Source organism: Equus quagga, chromosome 1, assembly GCF_021613505.1.
Source record: "Equus quagga isolate Etosha38 chromosome 1, UCLA_HA_Equagga_1.0, whole genome shotgun sequence".
NCBI classification, from domain to species: Eukaryota; Metazoa; Chordata; class Mammalia; order Perissodactyla; family Equidae; genus Equus; species Equus quagga.
The window spans coordinates 85820600-85843124 of NC_060267.1; the positions used below are offsets into that span (position 1 = coordinate 85820600).

Consider the following 22525-nt stretch of genomic DNA (forward strand, 5'->3'; position numbering starts at 1 on the left):
GCTCTGCCCCAGGCCTGTCTTCCCCGGCCTCCCCAGTCCGTGCCCGAGGCGGCGGCTCCGGGCCGAAGGGAGACCGGAGTGAGACCTCCTCAAAGCATCCTCTGGCTGCGCCTGCTTAGGATGGAGACGGCTAGGAGAGAGGGTTTAATTTTCCTCCCCTAAGAAATCGCAGGAAACTGTTCGTGGCTTAAAAACTCCAAACCCCGCGCTATCCTTCCTCCCGCCCCCTCGCTCCAGCCTCGCCCACCAGCTCCCACCATCTCGTCGCTCCTCTCCTCCTCTTGCTTCTCCCCTCCCTCTCGGGTCTCCCGCCTTCCCGGAGCACGCGCTGCCAGGGCCTGGGGTGCCGGGCGGCCAATGGCGCGGCGGCAGGACGTGATGTCAGGCGCGGCTGTAGAAAAGGCGCGGACGCTTGGCTGGCGCGGACTGCAGAGCCGGGGCTGGGCTCGGCGCGCTCTTGGAGAGCATTGCGCGCGGCTGGGCCCGCGGCCGGCGGCTCCTCCTCCCACTCTGCTCCTCCTCTTTTTTCTCCTCCTCCTACGCCTCCTCCTCCTTCTCCTCCACCTCCTCCTCCTCCTCTTCCTCCTCCTCCTCTTCAATTCTCCTGGTGGCTCGGCTCGGCTCGCTGGTTTCGGAGAAAACCCTACTCCAGTCGCCGACCCAGCGCCTAAGCGGGTCGCGTTGGGCCGGGGGCGCACCCCAGGGAGGGGAGAGGTCCAGGCAGCTGGGCGACCGCGGGCACCTAGCCGCTCCCGGGTGAGCCTCGACCGCAGCCGTCGCCGCCTCGGGCAGAGTTTGCGCTCCTGCTTTGCGCCCGAGGCGCCGAAGCCGGGCGGGCGATGCCCGCGGCGTGAAAGCGCCCGCGGCGGGCGCCGACCTCTGCCCTCGTCTCCCGCCCCCTCCTGTCCCCCCTTCCCCCCGCCCGGTGCCCTTGTGACCCTGGCTTTGGCGCCGCCGCCCAGGCGCCCCGCGATGTAGCTGCCCCCGCGCCTCGGCGGGAGGCGTCCTGGCCCGCGGGCGCCCGGGGCCCAGAGCCCGGCCTGGGGGCGCAGCCGAGCTCGGGCGGGGCCGGGGCCGCGGTGGCGATGCACCGGGCCCGTTAGCGCCGGGAGCGCCAGGCAGCTGAGACGGGGGGCAAGCCCTCCCGCGGAGGAGCCGCGCCCCCGGCCCCGCCGGTCCCGTCGCGATGCTGTTCCACAGTCTGTCGGGCCCCGAGGTGCACGGGGTCATCGACGAGATGGACCGAAGGGGCAAGAGCGAGGCTCCTGCCATCAGCTCTGCCATCGACCGCGGCGACACGGAGACGGTAGGCGCACGGCTGCGGGGTCGAGAGCTGAAAGCTGGGATAGGGTCGGGTCGGTCTGCGCCTCTACTCTCCGAAGTTTGGGGGCACTTTGGGGAGCGTCCTTCGTGCCGCACGGGACTGGGCGCTGGGGATCCGCGGACAGGATGCAAGGCCCATAGCTCCCGGTTCCGGGGAAACCCGGCTGCTGGGGCGCAGGAGGGAAACAAGTTTGAAACCGAAATTTCAGACCCCAAGGGTGAAAAAGAGCATTTCTCCCGAAGTGGGAGTGAAGTCCCACCCTCGGCCGGGGATGGCTCTCTTCTCACTTCGCGGGCCCTTCGGTCGCCAGCTCCGCGCTCTCCCACCGCTCGGCTCTGGCTGCTGGCGGCGCCGCCTGCAGCGCCCGGTAGGGCGAACCAAGCGGGAGCACTGGGGCTCCAGCGGGCTTGAGCCGCTCCCCGCCTCTTGGCAATCGGGGTTCCCTCTCTAGCGCTATTTCAGAGCTCGAAGTCTTCTGGGCAAGCGCTTTTCGTTGATCGTGTCCTGGGCCTCCTGGCCGGCCCTATTTGGCCAGGCCAGGGCTCCGAGTTAAGGCCCGGGCCTGGCTCTGGCAAAAGGAGAGTCCATTCGGATCTCCACACCTGGTTCCGGCAGCCCAGCCCCAAATAGCCAGTTTCTTGCCTCAGACCTCCCCAGGGGCCAGATGAGCAGACGCTGTCCACGCCGGCCCAGAAGTGACCTTTAGAGGCCGAAGAGGTGGGGAGCAGCGTGAAGCTGCCTCTCTCGGAAATCAAGCACAGCAGCCCCACTGCCTCCGGCTTCGCGGCTCTTCTTCCCTGGTTAAACCCTCTCGGCCTGTCAGTTTGGCCGGCTTTAGAAGAGGATTTGAATTGGGCCTGTCCTGCAGCAGAGACTTGGAGGGTGCCTCTGCACCTCACTCACCCTCTCGCAGGACCCAAGAGGGCTGTAGCCGGTGTGGCAGAGGTGGTGGAGGGGCGGAGGTTGCTGTGATCTGCCCTGGCCTAAACCTGTGGTTTAAGGATCCAGAGATAGTGGGGCTGGGGGCCAGGAACTCTGCTGTGTCCTCGGAGAGGAGTCTGTGTGAAGGGTGACTTTTAGTGCTCATCTGACCCCTTTTCCTGGGGCCTACCTCAGTGGCTCCTTTAAGAAATAGTTTGGGGGGAGCTTTTGGAGGGCTTGACTGGAGGAGCCACTGCTGCCCCAGTCCCCAAACACAGTCCGAGCCTTTCTGGGAAAAGGGCAGAGGGGACAGGAAGGGGGAGAAGTAAGGAGGGAGATCTCTCCAGGCCGGCAGCGGGCCTGGGCCTGTGGCCGGCTTGGGCTTGCGTGGGCGGGCCTGGGTTCTGAGCCTCCCGGATTTGGGCCTTTTGGGGTGGAGAAAGCGAGCCGCACACCCTGGCGGCACCCTCTGCGTTTAGGGCTAGCCAGAGCCACGGGGGGAGCTGCGGGTGTCGGTTTCCTCGCGGCGGCGGCGGCGGCGGCGGCGGGGTCGCAGGCTGACGCGGGCGCTGCCGTCTTCCGCCTCCCTCCCTCCGCAGACCATGCCGTCCATCAGCAGTGACCGCGCTGCGCTGTGCGCCGGCTGCGGGGGCAAGATCTCGGACCGCTACTACCTGCTGGCGGTCGACAAGCAGTGGCACATGCGCTGCCTCAAGTGCTGCGAGTGCAAACTCAACCTGGAGTCAGAGCTCACCTGTTTCAGCAAGGATGGAAGCATCTACTGCAAGGAAGACTACTACAGGTAGCCCCCCACCTCGAGACCCATTGGCCCTCAGGACTCCCCGTCTCAGACACAATCTTGCCGGTCTTTTTTCCCTCCAGTCCCAAGGCGGGGTTCCCTACTTAGGTCGCCCCTTCTCCAAACCAGCATGAATTGGGTGACAGCAATTTGGAGGAACTGTTGGAAAAGTCTATCAAGTGTAGGAACCCAGAGAAAAGCAGAAGCTGCTCTCTTCTGAGCTGAGACGGTCAATAAGCTTGGGTTGAGGGTCCTTGCACCCTTCTTCCCTTGAAGTTTCTTGAGTCGACCAGAAGGAACAGAAACAGGCATTCCCCAAACCCAGGCAGCCTGGGCTGCTGTGGAACCAAGTTGGAGGGAGATTTGGGGGATAGGATCGGCTGCATTTCCGAGTCTTTCGTGGAGATGGGAGTGAAAGCTGTCAGGATTAAAAAACTGGAACCATTAACGAGCTCCAAATTCCTTGTTTCTCCTCTCTGGGTTTAGGGTTAGGGTCTGTTTATATTCTCTCTCTCTCTCTCTCTCTCTCTCTGTCTCTCTTTCTTTCTCTCTCTGTCTACCTCTCTCCCTGTCTCTGTGTTTCTTCCAAATTACAAAGGTCTGTAGCACTCCCAGATGCTAGTGTGGAGGGTAAGGGTAAAGTTGAGGAAGGGCCAAGTGGGGATTTTCTGCCCCCACTGCCAGGCAAGGGCTTTCCCAGGGCTTGCTAAGGCTCTGGGTAAAACAGAAGCCTTTGTAGGCATGAAAATGGTTAAGGGAACCTATACTTCAGGGTAGGACCGGACTTGGGCCAAAATCTAGTTCCCTTTCCCCCATCCTCCAAGTTAAGACCCTGTTGCCTGTCTTGAGGAGGGGATTTCCCCCAGTGGCAGCAGCGGCACCTGGAGGAGGGATATGGGGGGTACCCAACCGTGTGTCCCCACAGTCCCTCCCTCGATGGTCCCTACAGGCGGTTCTCTGTGCAGCGCTGCGCCCGCTGCCACCTGGGCATCTCGGCCTCGGAGATGGTGATGCGTGCTCGGGACTTGGTTTATCACCTCAACTGCTTCACGTGCACCACGTGTAACAAGATGCTGACCACGGGCGACCACTTCGGCATGAAGGACAGCCTGGTCTACTGCCGCTTGCACTTCGAGGCGCTGCTGCAGGGCGAGTACCCCGCGCACTTCAACCACGCCGACGTGGCGGCAGCCGCAGCCGCAGCTGCTGCGGCCAAGAGCGCAGGGCTGGGCGCAGCCGGGGCCAACCCGCTGGGTCTTCCCTACTACAATGGTGTGGGCACGGTGCAGAAGGGGCGGCCGAGGAAACGCAAGAGCCCCGGTCCCGGGGCGGATCTGGCGGCCTACAATGCTGGTGAGTGCGAGGCGCACCGAGCGCCCCTGTCGGGTTGGGGGAAAGTGCGTGGCGTCGCACGCCGTGAGCAGGAGTGACTCTCAGTGTGATTTATATATATATGCGCACACACATATATATATATCACTCTGGTTACTCTTGCCCTTAGCTTTCCCAGGCCCTAAGCACCAGACAACCGGGGAGAAGGGACCTTAGCCCCCTGGGCTCCAGCCCGTGCGCCGTGGGCTATAACGGGAGGAGAGGGTCCTTTAGTGTCTTGCAGCCCGGGTGCAGGGCCTCCTCACTGAGAAATTTTTTAGAGGCGGCTTTTTGGTTTGGGCCTTTCCCCCACTTTGCTGGGCAGAAATTTCGAGGATAGAGAAAGCAAGGCAGAGCCGACACCACACAAGTTCTGGGGTACGTGGCTGAGAGCGGGGACCTAGGGAGATGGATGAGCGGGGCAGGGCGACGAGGGTCCCAAGAGAAAGGGCTTGTGGTGGCTGGGGACACAGAGCTCGGCCTGGCATGCGGCCCAGTCATGTAAAGTGTCCTGAGGGCGGCAGGCTCAAAACTTGGGCACAGGAGCCTTTTGAGGCAAGGCGGGTCGTTGTGCCTGGAGCGATCCCCCTGCTCCACCAGGTCTGGGTTTTCACCCCCGGCTCCTTCCTCCAAGTTCCGGGCGCCAGCGGGGCGCTGGGATGAGAGCCGCGACCCTCGGAAGCCAGCACCCAGGGATGAGACCAGAGTAGGCCTGGCCTCGCGCCGGGGTTGGGTGGAGGGCTCAGTTCGCATTTCCGGCGTCTTTGAACCCCGGGCCGTTCCGGGAGAGGCTCTGCCTCCTCCCGCGCCCCTCCCCGCTCAGGACAGCTGCGGAGGTTCTGAGGCCCGGCAAATTGAACCGTCAACATCTACCCGAAGTCTGCACGCCCGGGGAAGGTTTACGACTCCCCGGGCTTCTGAACTACATAGAGTCTATTTGCAATTATTTTCTTTCTTTCGTTTGTGACCGAATCGGATTCGGAGATTTTGTTTTCTTCCTCCTTTTCCCCTTAGTCTGATGCACAAATGGAAACAAAACAAAACAAACACAGGACTTTGCGGAGAGCGTGGCCATGGGGAAGAAGTCAGGGTTGTTTTGATCTTTAAAAATCTGAGCTGGCTGGGGAGGAAAATGGGGGGAGGGGGGGGCGGGTGAGGATCCCCTATTCGCTCCAACGAAGTTGCTTGTTGGAAGGTCGTGGGGGCGTGTGTGTCTGTGTGCAGAGCCGGGAGGAAAATGCAGACCCCAGTCTGCTCAATGGGAAAGTGGCTGCAGGCAGGTCTGCGGAGGCGGATTTAAGATATGCTGAAGCCTCTACCAGAGATGTCGCTCTCCAAAACTCCAGTTCCTCATCTCCCACCACCCTGAAAATAGACTAAACTGCGTCCAGACCAGGTCCCCTGAAACAAAGCCACGTCTATTTATGAAGAGGGGTCGGCCTCCAGGAGGAAGCAGCGGGCAAACGCGGCCACAGGGCGCAGGGTGGGTAGGGAGCGGGATTATGTTTTCCCGGGCACACAGGTTCGCAACCAGGTTTGGAACTGAAGGGTAGAAGGTACAGAGATTTATTTGTGCTTTTTGCTGCTCCGTCGCCTTCCCTGGCGAGGCCGCGCCGCACGGAGCGAGGAGATGTGGCTGGAGGCTGAGTTTGGGGACTGGCACCTCTACGAGACATTCCCACTCAGGGAATGCCGTCTCCTCGTTTTCGCTTTGGCTTCTCTCTCTTTTTTTTTCCTTTCGGCTCTCTCGGTCCCCTTTTCTCTCTGTCTCTCTCTCTCTGCGTGTGTCTCCCTGTTTCTCTATTCCCGGATCTTCTCTCTCCCGGCGCCTCTCTGGCCTTGGTTCGGGCTTCCCGTACTCGTAGGAACCGCGTACGGCGCGCCAGCGGTGGCTGTGCAGCTCGCTTATTCGGGGCTTCCCGGGACCAGGTTGTGAAAAGGGGGCGCCGGGCCCAGCCAGGCCTCCTCAACTCTGGCTTCTGTCCTCAACCCCCCCCCCCCCCCCATCCCCCCACCCCGGGCATCGGCAGGAGAGAAATGGCCGCAGTGTGGACCGTGGGGCGGCCGGGACTGGAAAGAGGGGACTGTGGAGCGTGCGATTGCTGTGAGTCTGTGCGTGTTTCCAACTGTGAGGACAGGAGCTCCCAGCTTGTTTGTGTGAGTGTCTCACACCCAGGGACCCAGTCACACCGACCGCCTGCAAAGGCCATCGCTCTGGGGAGGGACAGTCCGGTGGAGGAGCAGCGGCACCTTAACACCGGGCGGTGGGCTCGGGGAGAGTGGGGAGGGGCCGCCGTCGGTGCGCCGGGCCCTCGGCTTAGGGAAAGGCAGCCAGAGCGCCGCAGGGTCGGAAAGCCCTTCCGGGGCGGGGGCCGAGGCGGCCCTCCTCTGGCCGCCCCTCTGGTCCGAGAGCGCATCCCGGGTCCCGGAGGCAGAACGGAAACCTTCCCCAAACCCCGAGCGGGGCTGCCCGCGGGCCCGGGGCGCAGACCCGGCGGCCGGCGCCAGCGAGGGGCCTGGGCCGCGCACTTTGCGCCGGGTCTGCGCGCCACGGCCGCAGGAGTCCCGCGCGGACCGGCCGGACGCCCGGCCTCCCCCAGCCCCAGCTTTTTGTGTGTGTGTGCCTGGCGGCGTAATTACTGATTTGATTCCAATCCATTATTTAGACAATTGAACCTACAATCTCGTCTTTAGTAAAATGAGGCGAAGTCAGATTTGATTACAGGTTCAGTCCCAGCGACAAGAGCTCGAAACCCGATGGGTTAATAACAGATCACGAGTAAATTATTCATGATTTTACGAGCTCTTTAGCTCCATTGAATCGGCCTAATTGAGAGGAAAAAAAAAAAGAGAGAGAGAGAGAAAGCTCGGTCCTCCCCCTCCCCTCAGCCCCTCGCACCTCCCCGGATCCGATCCTGGGGAATCTCACCCCGGCCGGGCGCTGGGGGCGGGATTGAGGGGCCCAGGGCACCGGCCAACTCTGAGCCCAACGGCCGCTCCCCGCCGCTCTCGCTCCCCCAGCGCAGCCCCTGCCCGGCCGCTGGCCGCTTCGGCCTCCCTACCTCGGTCCTTTCCTGCCCTCCCCTCCTTTTCCCTCTCTCCCCTTTTACCACTGCCCCGCCAGTAAGGCTTTGGAAAAGGCCTCCCCGCAGGGATCTGGTCTCCTTGAGACCCGGGATTCAGTTCCATAACCCAGACCCTCCACCACACATTCCCCCCTATTTCCAGGCCTGGCTGTCCCCTCAGGCTCTCTCTGCGTCTCTCCTGATTTCCTTCTGTCTTTGTAGCTGTCTCTCTCCCATTCTTCCCATCTCCACTGCTTTCTTTTCCTCTGTCTCTCCTCTCTTTTTTCCTGGCTCTGTCCATCTTTCCTCCCTACCCCCTCGCCTTTTCTCTCTCTTCATTCTCTCTTTCTACCTCTGTCTCTTTCTCTCCTTTCTCTGCTCTTTCTGTCTCTCTCCCCCAAACCACCTCCCCCAATCTAGGCCGCACTCAGGGCACGTCCCTTGGGTGCATGGGGCGCTGGGGTCCCCACGGAGCTCATTAACAGCAGCAAGGCCCAGGCTGGGGCTGGGCAGAGGGATGGGCCCAGAGATCCCCTGTGGGGAAGCCTGCCCCTCCCCCTGGGGAGCTGGGGACTGGGGGCAAGAAGAAGGTCGCTCTGGCAGCAGGGGCAGGGCAGTTTCCATGGATCCCATTTCGAGTCATTCTCTGATCCCCTTTAAATTGCTGGACCCCTTTCTTCACTCTGGGCACTCTTGGTGGGAGTACAGTCCCAGTAGGGGACTTGGGTACCTTAGCGCATGGAAGTCCATTCACTTGCTGACAGCTCCCGGGTTAGGGACAGGACCTGCATCTTGCAGATTCTTACTGCAAGGGACTACTCCCCACCTGGGCACGGGGAGGAGTAGGTCACCAGGAGAGCAGGAATACTTCCGAGGCAGTGTTGCCAGATAAAATGCAGGATGCCCAGTTAAATCTGAATTTGGGATAAACAACAAATAAATTTTTACTGTATGTGTATCCCATGCAGTGTTTGAATTTGAGATAAACAACGAATAATTTCTTAGTATAAGTGTATACTATGCAATATTTGAATTTTAGGTAAACAACAAACGAATTTTTAGTATGGGTATGTCCTGTGCAATATTTGAGACATACTTATACTAAAAAAACAGTTCATTCTTTATCTGAAATTCACATTTAACTGGGCAACCTGTATTTTTATTTGCTTAATCTGGCAGTTTTATTATGGGCATGTGATGGAGCACAAGATATATTCCCAGTTGCCCGCTTTAGGGGGACCGAATTAATCTCCTATGAGGCTTTTCCCAAAGTAAGACCTTATGTGTGGGATGGCTTGGGATGTGACGAGGGGATGTTGGAGAGGGGTCCTCCAAGTCCTGATCAGCTGCGAGGTTGCCAAGCAACTTTCTGAGACCCAAGGTTTCCACCCCTGTCCTCTACTCCCTGTGCCTTCCAGGCATTGGCAGCCAGGCCCCAGCTGGGCCCCTTCTGGATGGGGACGGGCTCCCCAAAGAGTCATGCTTCATCTTTGTCTGCCTTTGCGATGTGGCGGAAAGGAACAGCAAAGACCGCAGTGTTGAATCTAGGCTCAGGAGTTACCAGTGGTGTGGCGGTGTGCACGTGGCTTCATTTCCCGTAGCGTCAGTTTCCTCATCTCTAAAATGGGGTGAATAGCAGTAGCCACCTCTTGAGCTGTAGTGAAGACCCTGTGATGTATGTAAAGCCCAAGGCATCCCCTAGGTGTTGAATCCATGTTAATTTCTTCCTCCCACTTCCTTCCCTTTCTGGTTAGAACTCTGCCACTCTGTGAGATTTCCGCTTAACCTCCCACAACTGCCTCACAGGGCAGTGGTGAGGATTAAAGTACAAAACACAATTTCCTAGGGGTCGGGCTGTACTTTTGGGTGTGGGAACTGATGCCAGTGAAATGAAAGTGAGTGGAGAGATGTCAGTTGGCAACTTCTAGGTGTCTGCCTCAGACACTGGGTGGGGGGAGACCGGAGACAGCCACTCCTCCTTAGGGGTACAGGGGAAAACAGGAAAACCGTGGGCCCAGGAGTCCCTGCACTGGTGCATGGGCAATCAAGTGACTTCCCTTTCGGAGCCTCAGTTTCAACATCTGTAAAAAGGGAGAAATAATTCCTGGCTCATAGGGTTATGATGAGGATTCAGTGGAAGCGTGCATGTAAAGCCCTTTAGCACATCTGCAGTCGAATAAGCCATCAACAAGTTCTAGCTGTTGTTATTTTTTATTATTGTAACCTGATGGCTCAGAATGGTTTTGGGATTCTTCTAGAGCTAGGTTTGTATCCAGCATTCCCTAGCTGAGTGACCCTGGGCAGGTGGCTCTCTCTGAGCCTTAAATTCCCCTCTAAATCTCTAAAATGGGGACAATATCTCCATCTTAGCGAGGTGGGGCACATGCAGTGTGGCTCGGAGACTAGAAACATTTGGTGGCGGTGGGGCGGGTGTGGACGAGGCAGTGTGGGGAGGCGGGTCAGGAGGCTCACCTGCCGCCTCTGCGTCCCCTTCCCAGCGCTGAGCTGCAATGAGAACGATGCGGAGCACCTGGACCGCGACCAGCCGTACCCCAGCAGCCAGAAGACGAAGCGCATGCGCACTTCCTTCAAGCACCACCAGCTTCGGACCATGAAGTCTTACTTTGCCATTAACCACAACCCCGACGCCAAGGACTTGAAGCAGCTCGCGCAAAAGACTGGCCTCACCAAGCGGGTCCTCCAGGTCAGCCGGGGCTGGGACTGAGGGGGTGGGAGCGCCTGGGCCGCCAGGGCCACGGGCGGAACCCCACAGCGGCAGTGGGCCTTGGAAGGAACTTCCGCCCTATGCCTGCCTTTCTCTTTGTTTATCTTTCTCATTTTCCATCTCTTTGGTCTGTCTCTAGCTGTATTTCAATCTTTTTTTCTAATTTTACATCATCTCTCTCTTTCCATTTTTGTCCCTCCATTTTTCTGTTTTGTGTATGTGTATCCCTCAGTCCTCTTTGTCTTCACACTCAGTCTGTTCTCTTTCTTGTAAACAATTCTTAGTTGCTATTTGTTGCTCAAGTGACACTCAAATATGTTCATGCTGTAAAAGGTTCACGCTTTTGAGATAAATCCAGAGCCCCGTCTTGGCCCCTCATCCCAGGATGCGGTCCAGAGCAACTGCTGCTGGCCGTTTCCTCCTCTCCTTGCTCTCTTTAGTTTCTCTCTTTCTTTCTGTCTCTCTCTAGATTTTTCTTCTGACTCTTTGTGGTTTCTCAGACTCTCCCAGAAGCAAGGTTTGGTGAGGCGGGGATGTGGGCAGATCCCCTGGGTGGGCCAGGGGGCTCTCCCGGGTCTGCCGGCAGGGAGCTGGAGGAAGTAGACTCGAATCTCTGAAACTGAGCAGAATTGCGCTTATATGTAAGGGAGGATCCGGAGCTTTCATCAGATTTCTGAAGAATCTGTCCATCACCCCAAAGATGTTAGGAACCCCAGTTTAGGGAGTTCCAGGCTCCTGCATGACCCAAACTCGCTGCAGAGCCTTGGGCCACCACTTCTCAAATCTTCAGCTCCTCCTCTTACTCATTTCATGGTCTTGGGCAAGTCACTTCTCTCCTCTGAGCCTCAGTTTCCTCATATGTGAAATGGACACAAGAAATTATCTAAGCTGTCGGCTTATTGGAAGAAGCATTGAGCTGATGTAAGTGTCCACCACAGTACCTGACACCTGCTGCTCAGTGGCTGGTAGCCAAGAATGACACTGACTACATTAATCAGTTAACTGATATTAAATAGTATGAACAATTATTCTGGTCTCTGGACTTCAGTTTCTTCATCCTTACAATGACAGGGTGGGAGAATATCTCCCTTTATAGTAAGTTTAACCAATTTATTCCTCAGAACATGTGCTTGTAGGGATAGCAATAGGCATTTTGGAGTAAGAAAATCAAGAGATGAAGCGATCTGACCATGGTCTCATAACAGGAGGGGAGGTTCTGGGATTCAGTCCGGCACAGGCTGACCCGCCCTCCAGCCCCAGGTAGTTGGGTATTGAGGGCCTAGGGGCGGCGACACCGAGGGGATGAGAGTGACGGTGATGGACACGGGAGGCTGCGCAGCCGCCCTAAGTGAGCCTACGAGTCTGGTAGGAAAAAAGAAAAGCATTTTGGGGGTGACGGCGGGGGCAGAATGGGACTGTGACGCAGTCGAGGGTCTGGAGATCTCTGGGGAGCCGGGAGTCCGGGCTGCAAGCCCACCTGGCCTCGTTGCGGACGCCCTTGCGCACCGAGGGGTTGTGGGGCAGCTTCGTCTCGGAGGGCTCGGTGACGTGGCGGAAGGAGGCGATGGCGGCCAATGGGGCGCTGATGCGCCTCCCTGGGCCCGCCCCCCGCCCCTGAGCGCGGCCCCGCCCCTCCCGTTTGGGTCCGTTTTGCCTGTGAGTCCCTCTGGCCTGGGGCGAATAGGGGCCAGAGCGTCGCTGAGCCGGTCGGGGTCTCAGATCCCCCTCGTCAGTTTCCCTGGGACTTTACCTCCTTGGGGTTAGGTCGGGGGACCCTTCTCGGCGTCCCCTCCATTTCTCAGCCCTGGGCGAATTTGGGCCGAGGACCCGCAGTTGCCTGTCTTTTCTCTGGTTAGTAGGACACTTTGATCCTTCCCCTGTGTAGATGCCCTTATGATGTGTTGGGGTCGGGGGAGGTTCCATGAATCAACTCTAGGAGCAGGCGGGGGCAGGAGCAGGGACTTGAAGTGTCAGGCAGAGCTGTGTTCAGGAAGCCCTGGGTTCGATTCTGCTCGTCTACTCACTGGCCGTGTGTCTCGGACAAATTAATTACCCTCTCTGAGCCATAGCTCTCTCATCTGTAAAGTGGGCACCATTAGGACACACACCTCTCCCAGTGATCCAGATTAAATGAAATAAAGAGTAAGTGCCTGTAGTTGAATCTGAATCTGGAGTGAGGAGCCAGTCTCTGCTGGCCTTGGTGAGGCAGGAGGCTTGGTTACCTGATTTAGGAGCAAATAGGATTTCTAGCATAGTTCTCTCTCATCCTTTCATCTGACCAAATATCAATGGGCACTAGACCCCAGGGACGCAGAGATGAATGAACCACAGTCCTGGCCCTGAAGAAATTCACCTGTCAGGTGTAGAGACAGACCCACAATCGGTTTCCCCATAGGGTGATCAGTTGGAAGGGGCTTCTGTGGGAGACCTGGGGAGGGGCCGACTACCCTATGTGTGAGGAAAGATTCACCTGAGGGACCTGGGCAAGCACTCGCCCTGTCCCCTTCCCCGCAGAGTGCTGGGCCGGGGCTCACACCTGCATGCTCCCTCCGCCATGTGGACTCAGAAAAGCCAGGGGTGTGGGGCCCCCTGAGGGAGAGAAGCACCGACAGTTATGGGGTGTCTACTGATCAGTAAATGTCTGAGTGCTCACTGTGTGGCAGGCACTTCGAAAGGCCAGTGAAACATGTTTCCTCACCGAGTCCTCACTATCAGGCGTCGTGACCCGTCCTCCCCCACTGTACAGATGAGAACACTGAGGCCCGGTTGATTTCCACTTGCCCTGAGTCACACTTTGCTAGGAAGTAGCAGAGCTGGGTCCAAATCCAGCTGATCAATGGGCATTGCTTTCTCCTCTGAGCCAGCCCAGCAGTGACTGCCTCTGAGTGTGAGTACCACCAAAGGCCTGTGTGTTGTTGGGGTGGGGGCGGTCACATCCATAAGGCATACCAGACTGCCGTTCGCCCTCCTCCCAGACCTCCGAATCACCTGCACACATCCTTCAGATCCCCTAATAGCACAAGTGCTCATGATTGTGTGGCAGTTTTCAAAGTGTTCTCTTCCCAGCCACTCATCTCCCTTACCTTGATATTTGCCCGCCCATTTTACAGACGAGAAGCTTAAAAACCAGGGAGATGAAGTGATTTGCTCAAGGTTACAGGAGCCAGACATTGGCTGGGAGGGGCTCTCTCCCAGGTGTCCTGACTGCTGATAGGCCGGCTAGGGTGGATGGCATGGGAGCAATTTGGGGTGAGGCGGCTGGTGGCGTGGAAGGTAACAGACTGGTTCAAGTCCTGAGTGACTTACCAGTAATGACTTTAACTTCTCCTCTCTGAGCCAGACTCCTTATCTGTGGAATGGAGGTGATAGTAGTCTGTATCTTGAGGATTCCTGAGGATTGAGACAATGAATGGGGAGGCTCCAGCATGATGCCTGCTGGCACAAAATAGGTGCCCATGAAATGGTTCCTTGTTACTTGTCCACACCAGCTTAATGGTACTGGGCCTTGGGTGCCCCCTGCAGGTTGTGGTCCACCTCAGAGAGAGTCTGCATGGCAGGCGCAGGTTGAGGTTGAGGCTCTGTTCCCAGAGGTGGAGGATATAGGATGTATGTGTGCGTGTGTGTGTGTGTGTGTGTGTGTGTGTGTGTGTGTGTGTGGAGGGGGTTCTAGGCTGTTACTGAATCTGTAATGCATAAGCACCACCGTGGTAGGCTTGGCATGCAGGATTCCTGCTGGAATTTGGAATTAGCTGATGTGAGGTCCAGACTCAGCTCTCCCACTTGCTCTGAGTGACCTTGAGCGAGTGACTTAACCTCTCTGAGCCTTAGTGGCCTCAGCTATAAAATGGGGATGATAATAACACTTCAGTAGGTGGTTGCAAGGAGTAGAGGAGGTGACATAAAGTGTAATTTATAAAGTGTATATTAGGGACTCACTGTGCATGAATTTCACACACACATTTACACAGCAGGCTTCAGTCTACCAACCTCTTTTGCACCCATTTAAAAAATTTAATTATTTTCATTTTGCAGATGAGGAAACTGAGGTTCAGAGAGACTAGGACCCTTGCCCTGAGTCTCGAGCTAGTAAGTGAAGAGGCCAGGAGTCAAGCCCAGATTGGTCTGATTGCATAGCTCTTCCCCACATAGCGCAGCGTGGGGATTGTGATTCCTGCCCCCCCCACCCCCCCATCTAGCTGCAGAATGCAGCATTGCAGGTGGGAGAGAGGGGACGCAGTGGGTCATAGATGGCATGTCTTGGTAGGAAAGCAGGAATCCTGTTGTAAAGCCCTAAGGGCATGAAAAATGCTCACAGTTCTCAGCAGCAGCAGCGTGACAGCCACAATGCTCATTTGCCTTCAGCAGGGAAGGTGACCAGGAGACACAGTGGCCCCTTGGACCCAGCTCTATTAAGACACTGAGCTTTGCAGATGCTAGGAGACTCCCCCTCAGGACACGATGCCCCTCCGCGTTGCCTCTCTCCCTTCCTGGGGAAGGATCAGGAAGGCAGCCTATCAGGATGCCCTGCACTCGGGGAGGGGGTCGTGCGCAGATTGGTTTGGATGGGTGACATCTCCTTAGGGGTTCCTGGTGTGACTTTGAAAGAAAATATATTTTAACCGTCAACAGTTTAAAGACATTCTTCATGATGTTTTTAAACACCGTGATGTTTTTAAGTCATCATCAAGAAGTAAGCATCTTCACGACAACTAGTGATCGTCATTAACCTGTGTGAGAACTCAGGAACTGAGGACACTGGATTTCCTCTGTCCGCTCACTTCTTCCTCCGACGCACTGGCCTTTGGCCGTGTGCTGGGCGGGGCGTGAGGCACCGAGGACTCAGCGGTCACCCAGACAGTGAACGGGCCCGTGGAAACGAACGATCCAGAAGGGAGACAGATGGGCAATAAGATGTTGTATAAATAACTAAAATGGCGATAAGATTCATGTCTGTATTTTTCTGTATATTTGAAATATCTCATAATAAAAGTATCTTTTAACTGATTCTGAGTCCAAATAAGTTTGGGAAATGGTAAAGATTGGTGTCTTTTTCTTGGCGATCAGAGTAAGTTAGCATTAATATAGGCACGGAGAAATCCTGAAGAGATTCAGATTTTTCTGATCTAACATTTCCCAAATTTATTTGGCCACAGAACCCTTATTTGACTCTTGACAAAAATAAAATAGAAGTGCCAGAAAGGAAAAACACGGGAGTGAAATGAGAGCAGATAATACAGGGACCTGACCTGGTGAAGGAGGCAGTCAGGAGTGGCTTCCCTGAGGAGGTGAGGTTTAAGTTAGGGCCAGTCACATCAGTTCTTTGAGCCTCAGCTTCCCCACCTGTGAAATGCGGGAGAGTGAGCATTGTTCTGTCATTTGCACAGGCTCTGGGGACTTTCTGACCTAGGCATCAATGGTTGAGGCTGGATGGAGTTTCATAGATGATTTGGCCCAAATCTCCCATTTTAGAAGATAGGGAACTCTTAGAAGCCCAGAGAAGTAGAGTGACTTGTCCAAGGCCCCACAGCAAAGCAGTTGTAGTCCTGGAGCTGGAACCAAGGGTTCAAGATGTCCAGTCCAGGGCTTGTTGATTTTGGTTCTTTGAAAAAACTTTTTAACAAGTTTATAAAATAATAGAACCACCATACAGATAGGTTAGAAAAATAGGGGAAAAAAATCGCCCATATAAAAGCACAGAAAGCAGTACCCCAGGTGTGCAGTGGAGAGGTTAAGTGGTGGGTGAGGGCTGGGATTCACGTCTCAGCTCGACTTCTTTGGCTGGGCTCTGTGCCTCAGTCTCCTCACCTGGCAATGAGTTAGTGCTTACCTTGTCGGAGTTAATAGTGTGAAATGCGTAGAACTTTACTTAGAGGATGTCTGGCACTTAATGAATGAATACTATTCATCACTCTTATCTTTGTTATGAAGTTGCAATACCAGAGGACATCATTTTTTTATTTTTTTCCTCACATAACATCAGTCACATTTCCTTTGTGATGTGTAGGATGGTTGTTGTGACTTGCGCTCACCCCATCTGATGAGACACTTTGGATGCAGCCATTAGTTTGATGTTGTAAAAGAATGCCATGAGGGACATCTTTGGGCAGGAAGCTTTGTCTGGTTTCCGTAGCGACCCGTGAGAGGATTTGCGAGGCGAAGTGGGTTTCCCACTGGTCCTCCTGGCCTCTTTGATGAAAGGATTCTGGGGAAGTTGGGGCTGTAGGCAAAACACAGCCTGCAGGGCCACTTGGTGCCTGAGGAGAGAGCATGTGGCAATGTGGGCCTCCTCACCCACCCAGGACTTATCGAGGCTCCCCTGGGCACCAGGCTAAGGTGCTCCCCTCAGAGGAAGAGAGAGGGCCGTGGGTTTAAGAAGATGGGTGGGAAGAGCAGATCATCCTTCCTTCCTTCGGCAGTTGCCCTAGAACCCCAGCCCGTCAGAAAGCAAAGAGGCCACAGAGATGGTGTGACATCACGTGGTATGGCCCAACCCTCTTGTACAGGTGGGGAAACTGAGGCAAGCCCAGAGGTAGTGGGCCAGCACAGGGTTGCTTGGCTGGTCAGTGGCAGAACCAGAACTGAAGGCTGCGTCCAGTGCTCTTTCTGCGGCATCACAGCTGCTTCTGTGTTTATTCGCTCACTCGGGCATTCATTCATTCATTCGCTTGCTGACTCAGGAGCGTGTGTTAAGGAGAGCATGGACCTTTTATGGCAGATAATCCTGGGTTCCTGGATTTCAGTCTCAGCTTGGCCTCTGTGTGACCTTGGGCAAGTGACTTCACCCCTCTGAGCCTCTCTGGTCTTAAATCTATAAAATGGGGCTAATTATAGTACCCCCCGACTTGGCTTATCACAGACATGGCCTGTGACTGCACGTTAGAGTGTGGCATGCATGAGGTCTGACACATAGTAAGGGGTCCATAAATGTTATCTGTTATGATTACTATTATCTCAATGCATATGACAGATTCTGAATCTTTGCCAGTCTCTGTGCCATGTCCCTGGGACATGAACATGACTTAGGTTCCCTGCCTCAACAACCTCTTGGAAGGGGACTTTCTGAAATACCTGGGAGAGAATTCTGGTGAAGCCCCGCTTAAGGTGAACAATAGCTCCAACACAAAACCCCACAGCAGCCTGGCTTTTAGTCGAGTTGATTTTCATCCATCAGATTCCCAGCGCCTCACATCCAGCAAAGCAGAGAAGGCAGTTGTAGAAGATGGTGTCATTGTTTACAAACCACTGTTAGGGGCAACGCCGGAGAAATAGCAAACAGCCGGCAGCTAACTGGTTCCAGCCCTTCCCGAGGGCTCGGAGCCCCAGGCCGCTGAGCAGTGCACCACCCCTGGGCTCCCCGCTCCAGCTACTACTTGCAGAGTCAGACACACGAGATGCTCCAGGATCACACAAACTCAGGCCCAGACAGTGGCAAAGGTGGCACCAAGGCTCCAGCCTTCCTGATCCGACCTGCCATGAGACTTTGGGGAAGTCACGTCCTCTCTCTGAGGGCTTTCTCCATCCGTTTTCTCCCTGGGCCATACGGACACAGAGTCTCACTCTTGCAGATTTCTGCAGGCTGGGCAGGGAAAGACCCTCTACTCCAAGAAGAGCACGCTGAGGGTGGTCTTAGAAGCACTGGACTTATTTGCTCTAGAAGGGGCGATGAGCTTGCTTTGGGCAGAAGGCCAGGGAAAATGCCTCCTTCCTGGGAAGATCCGGGGAGCCGGACAGAGAGTTTGTTTCCTCACTTCGCAGGGTCCGAGTCTCCCTCCTCTCCCCAGGATCCTCTCGGCTCTGCTTTTTAATTGAGGCCAAATTGTGTTAGGCCACCAAAAAGGCGTGTTTGAGGCCTCAGGCCCCTGTAGCTGGGGTGGTTCCCGGGGGAGGGTGGGGCCGCGAGTCGGCCCTTCCCACCCCTGTCTGAGACACTGAGAAGACAGGCAGATGCAGGCACATCTGGAAGTATGCAACTGGACACCCCAGAATCTGTACAATTCCCCGCGGCCCTCTGTTTTATGGGGAGGCTTCTGGCGGGTGTTTTCCTCACGCAAAGGGAAGTGAAGGGGCCCAGGCTTTCAGGCTTTTTTCTTTGGGAAATACAAGCCCCCAATGCCCCAACCCCGCCCAGTGGCCTGGATTTCCTAGGCCTCTCCCAAAGTACTTCGAGGACCTTGGGTACAGCTGGATGTGTCTGTGCATTTAGACGGGTGGGCACACTTGGGGGCGGGGGGCTCGTGTGCAAAGGTACAGGTGTGGATGTGTGTGTGTCTGCACCCAAGGAAAAATGAATGGAGACTCTTATTCTCTCGCTCTGGTGTTCTTTTCATACCAAGCTCAGTTCTAACTGTGCAACTCACCCCACCGCCCTCATAAACCCTACTGGGCTGGGGCAGGTCGGGAGGGGGAATCTGCAGGCCACAGCCTCCTTGGCCTTGGTTTACCTCGGCAGCTGTTTCCCCTCTGCCCACCCCACCCTGAGACCTGAAACTGGGACTCCAGGATACCTGGGTGGCTCCTCCAGCTGATGGTGGTGGGGAGTCGGATCTGTGTCTTTTTCTTCCTCTTAGTAACTCTTGATGGACTGGTTCCTATGTGTTCTTTACACCAGTCTAATATTTCCCAGGCTTACTGACCATGAAACACTTTAAAAATTGTACGCACATGAACTTGTGGGATCTATTGTCTGCTTAAAGGCGACTGCCGAAAAACCCGAATCTCTCAAGCATTGTGAAAAGTGATCAAGATTTGGTTTGTGCAGATCTTCCAGAACAGCCTTGTCCAGTAGAAATGCAACATGAGGGCCGGGCCAGTGGCGCGGCGGTTAAGTCCACACATTCCACTTCTCAGTGGCCCGGGGTTCGCCGGTTTGGATCCCGGGTGCAGACATGGCACCACTTGGCACGCTATGCTGTGGTAGGCGTCCCACATATAAAGTAGAGGAAGATGGGCACGGGTGTTAGCTCAGGGCCAGGCTTTCTCAGGAAAAAAGAGGAGGACTGGCAGTAGTTAGCTCAGGGCTAAAAAAAAAAAAAAAAAGAAATGCAACGTGAGCCACATATGTAATTTTACATTTAAATTTTTCTAGTAGCCACATTAGAAAAGCAAAAAGATTAATTTTAAATTAATCTTAATTTAAGATAAAATTAATTTTAAATTTAATTTTATGTTTTGTTTAGCCAAATATATCCAAAATATCATCACTTCAACATGTAACCAGTATAAAAATTATAATTGAGATATTCTACCTTCTTTCTTTTCGTACTGCCTTCAAATCTGTTGTGTGTTTTCACTTACGGACTAGTCACACTTCAAGTGCCCAGTAGCCACATGTGGGTAGTGGCTATGATATTGGAAAGTATAGGTCAGCTCTGGAACCCTACAGAAAAGGAAACCCAGCAATAGCCAATTAAAGAAAAGGAAAATTTAAATTTATTAAGAATAAAATCTTGCCAGCCCTACTTTCTATTTCCCCCCTCTGCCTAAGACGGATGAGCATCTCTGAGTTGAACAGCGCGGGTAGGGAGGTGGCGGTGGGAGGAGCGGCGGTGGGGATGGATGCTCTGCTCTTCCCCCCGCATCCCCGCCTGCGGTCCCCTAACCAGCCCTTGCTCTCGCCCCGCCGCAGGTCTGGTTTCAGAACGCCAGGGCCAAGTTCAGGCGCAACCTCTTACGGCAGGAAAACACGGGCGTGGACAAGTCGACCGAGGCGGCACTGCAGACGGGGACGCCATCGGGGCCAGCCTCGGAGCTCTCCAACGCCTCACTCAGCCCCTCCACCACGCCCACCACCCTCACAGACTTGACTAGCCCCACCCTGCCGACTGTGACGTCCGTCTTAACTTCTGTGCCTGGCAACCTGGAGGGCCACGAGTCTCACAGCCCCTCACAAACGACTCTGACCAATCTTTTCTAATGACTCGCGGCCCCCACCCCCCGACCCCACCCCACAATTTCTTTAAAAAAGAAATTATCTTTAGTTGAATTCCAAGTGTATTTTAAAATAGAGGCTTTGAGCAACTAACTAACCACATTTTAGGATCTCGCCTGGAAACAGAGGAAGAAAATAATTGGGCGCCCGGCTAACGCAGCGGTGTGGACAGAGGAATTACTTGGAAGATCTATCTGCAACACAACATTTGTGTCACTGTACAGTTTTGTGGACTGAGCGAGGAAAAAAACAACGAATAATTTAAGTTGGCTAGAGCTTCTGTATTTTCAAAGACTGCCACGTGCCTTAGGAATACTGTTTTATCTCCATACTTTGGATGACTTGTTCATTTTTCTCTCCCTCTTTTTCTCTCTGTATATTTATGACCAGAGCAAAAATGTAAAAAAAAAAAAAAAAAAAAGTTTGTTACTTTGAATAGTCCTAAAAAGAAAAAAAAAAAAAAGAAAAAATCAAACCCCCTCCAACGGTCGCTTTGTTGTTTTAGAATTTTAAGGTGGAAGTCTGTTCGAATATCAGAATTTGTAAAAATCTAACCAGTAATAAAACCACTTATTGAAACTAGTTGGTGCCATTGGTGTTTAGCTGGGTGTGAAATTGACAGGACTTAAGAGGTCTTACTGAAGCCCACAGATAGATTCCAGAGTCTTGCCTTATTTATCTATAATATTTACTTATAATAATTTATAAATATCTGTTTATAATATTTGTGGGATCCTCCTTCTGTGCCAGGAGTTAGGCTGCTTGTCGAGATCCAGAGATGGAGTAGGTACAGTCCTTACCCCCAGGGAATTTAGAGTGGAGGCAGAAACAGACAAGAGATCATCTCAATATGTGTGATGTTGCTAAGTGGAGGGTATGTAAACAAAATACCATTAATTCGTTCATTTGTTCTTTGAAACATTAAATAAGCACACCCTACTGGATACTTGCAATATAGAGGTCAAAGGCCATCACGCCTGTCTTTTCTGCTCTTCTCTGGGCTGGAAAGGTGTGTCGGGCAATGAGAGAGCCCTTTCCCTATGAGAGTGAACGCTGTCACCAAAGGGCTGCTTTAAACGTTAGCTTTAAATTCCAGTTTTCCTAATGAATGGCACAAAATTTAAAAATCTCCCAAGAGGGCAGAAGTAAATGGATTTGGTTCCTTTATTAAAGCTTCAGGCAACCTCAAACCCAGACAAAAGACATATCTAGAGAGGATGGAGATCAGAGACAGGCAGAAGAAGATTGCAGTCTCTACTGTTGAGCAGTGTGAGCCAAGGGAGGTCATCACCTCTCTGGGCCTCAGTTTCCTCAGCTGGATGATGAAGATAAGGACCCTTGCATGACAGTTGTAGTGAGGGCAAAGTAAGGTGTGTTGAAGGGACCAGCTGAGGGCCTGGCATATAGTAGGGGCTCAGTATATTTTATTGAATGACAGACAAGTGACACATGAGCACTTTGCAGGTGGAGAGCAGGAATGTGTGTATTCAGGCATTGCCTGTCATTGCTGAATGCATCAAGCAGGTGTGATGTCTGTCCACTGGGCATCTTACACCCCTCATTTCTTGCTCTGAACCTTGATGCAGAGCACTCTGTTGCCAGCTTTGCTGAGTACCAGTAGTTACCTAGCAAAATGTCCCCCAGTGGCCCACCAATTTGAAAATCCAGAGGGAAAATCATAGCTGCCTTGAGAAAACAGCCAGGAGAGATTGGGCAGGGGAACAATCCAGCCCAGAACTGAGGTCTCTCTCCTCCTCCCTCTGCCATCTCGGTTGGAACAGGGTGTGGGAAGGGAGTGGGGCAGGAATGGGCTGAGAGTGCTTGAAGCCTGGACTGACTCACTTTCTGAAATGTTAAAAGAGCACACACACACACACGACACTATTGTTGTTATTGCTATGTAATGCCTGGCAAAGAGTAGGAGCTCAATAAATTTTTTTAAAACTTTTTTTTTTTTTTTTTTTGGTGAGGAAGATTGTCCCTGAGCTAATATCTGTGCCAATCTTCCTCTATTTTTTGTATCTGGGACACCGCCACAACATGGCTTGATGAGCAGTGTGTAGTTCTGCACCCAGGATCCAAATCTGCAAACCCTGGGCTGCTGTATCGGAGCACGCAAACTTAACCACTTCACCACCGGGCCGGCCCCTTGGTAAACTTTTATACTAATGTATAATGTGCATACAGTGCACACGTTTGAAACAAGCAGCTTGATTAATGTTTTCCAAAAGAATACATGCATGTTACCACCACCCCAATCAAGATATGGGAACTTTACAGCCCCGCAAAGGCTCCTTTGGGTCCCCTCCCTGTCACCCCCTCCCAAGGGAGCTCCTAGTCTGCTTCTAGTGCCATGGGTTTTTTTTGTTTGTTTGTGATTGATACATTTTTG

At 54.1% G+C, this 22525-nt stretch overlaps 1 protein-coding gene across 1 annotated transcript; it reads left to right on the forward strand.

Moving 5' to 3' along the window:
* The first annotated feature begins 1056 nt into the window (after positions 1 to 1056).
* Positions 1057 to 20739, forward strand: LHX2 (LIM homeobox 2). Its single transcript, XM_046637719.1, has 5 exons — positions 1057 to 1306; positions 2845 to 3047; positions 3994 to 4397; positions 9979 to 10184; positions 19831 to 20739. Exons 1-5 carry the CDS (start codon positions 1187 to 1189, stop codon positions 20116 to 20118), a joined length of 1221 nt encoding a protein of 406 aa, XP_046493675.1. The 5' UTR covers positions 1057 to 1186; the 3' UTR covers positions 20119 to 20739.
* Positions 20740 to 22525: the final 1786 nt, after the last annotated feature.

Coding starts and splice junctions, on each gene's coding strand:
- LHX2 (XM_046637719.1), top strand. CDS start 1,187: ATGCTGTTCCACAGTCTGTCGGGCCCCGAGGTGCACGGGGTCATCGAC. Junction 1,307..2,844: donor ACCGCGGCGACACGGAGACG/GTAGGCGCACGG, acceptor CTCCCTCCGCAG/ACCATGCCGTCCATCAGCAG. Junction 3,048..3,993: donor TGCAAGGAAGACTACTACAG/GTAGCCCCCCAC, acceptor TGGTCCCTACAG/GCGGTTCTCTGTGCAGCGCT.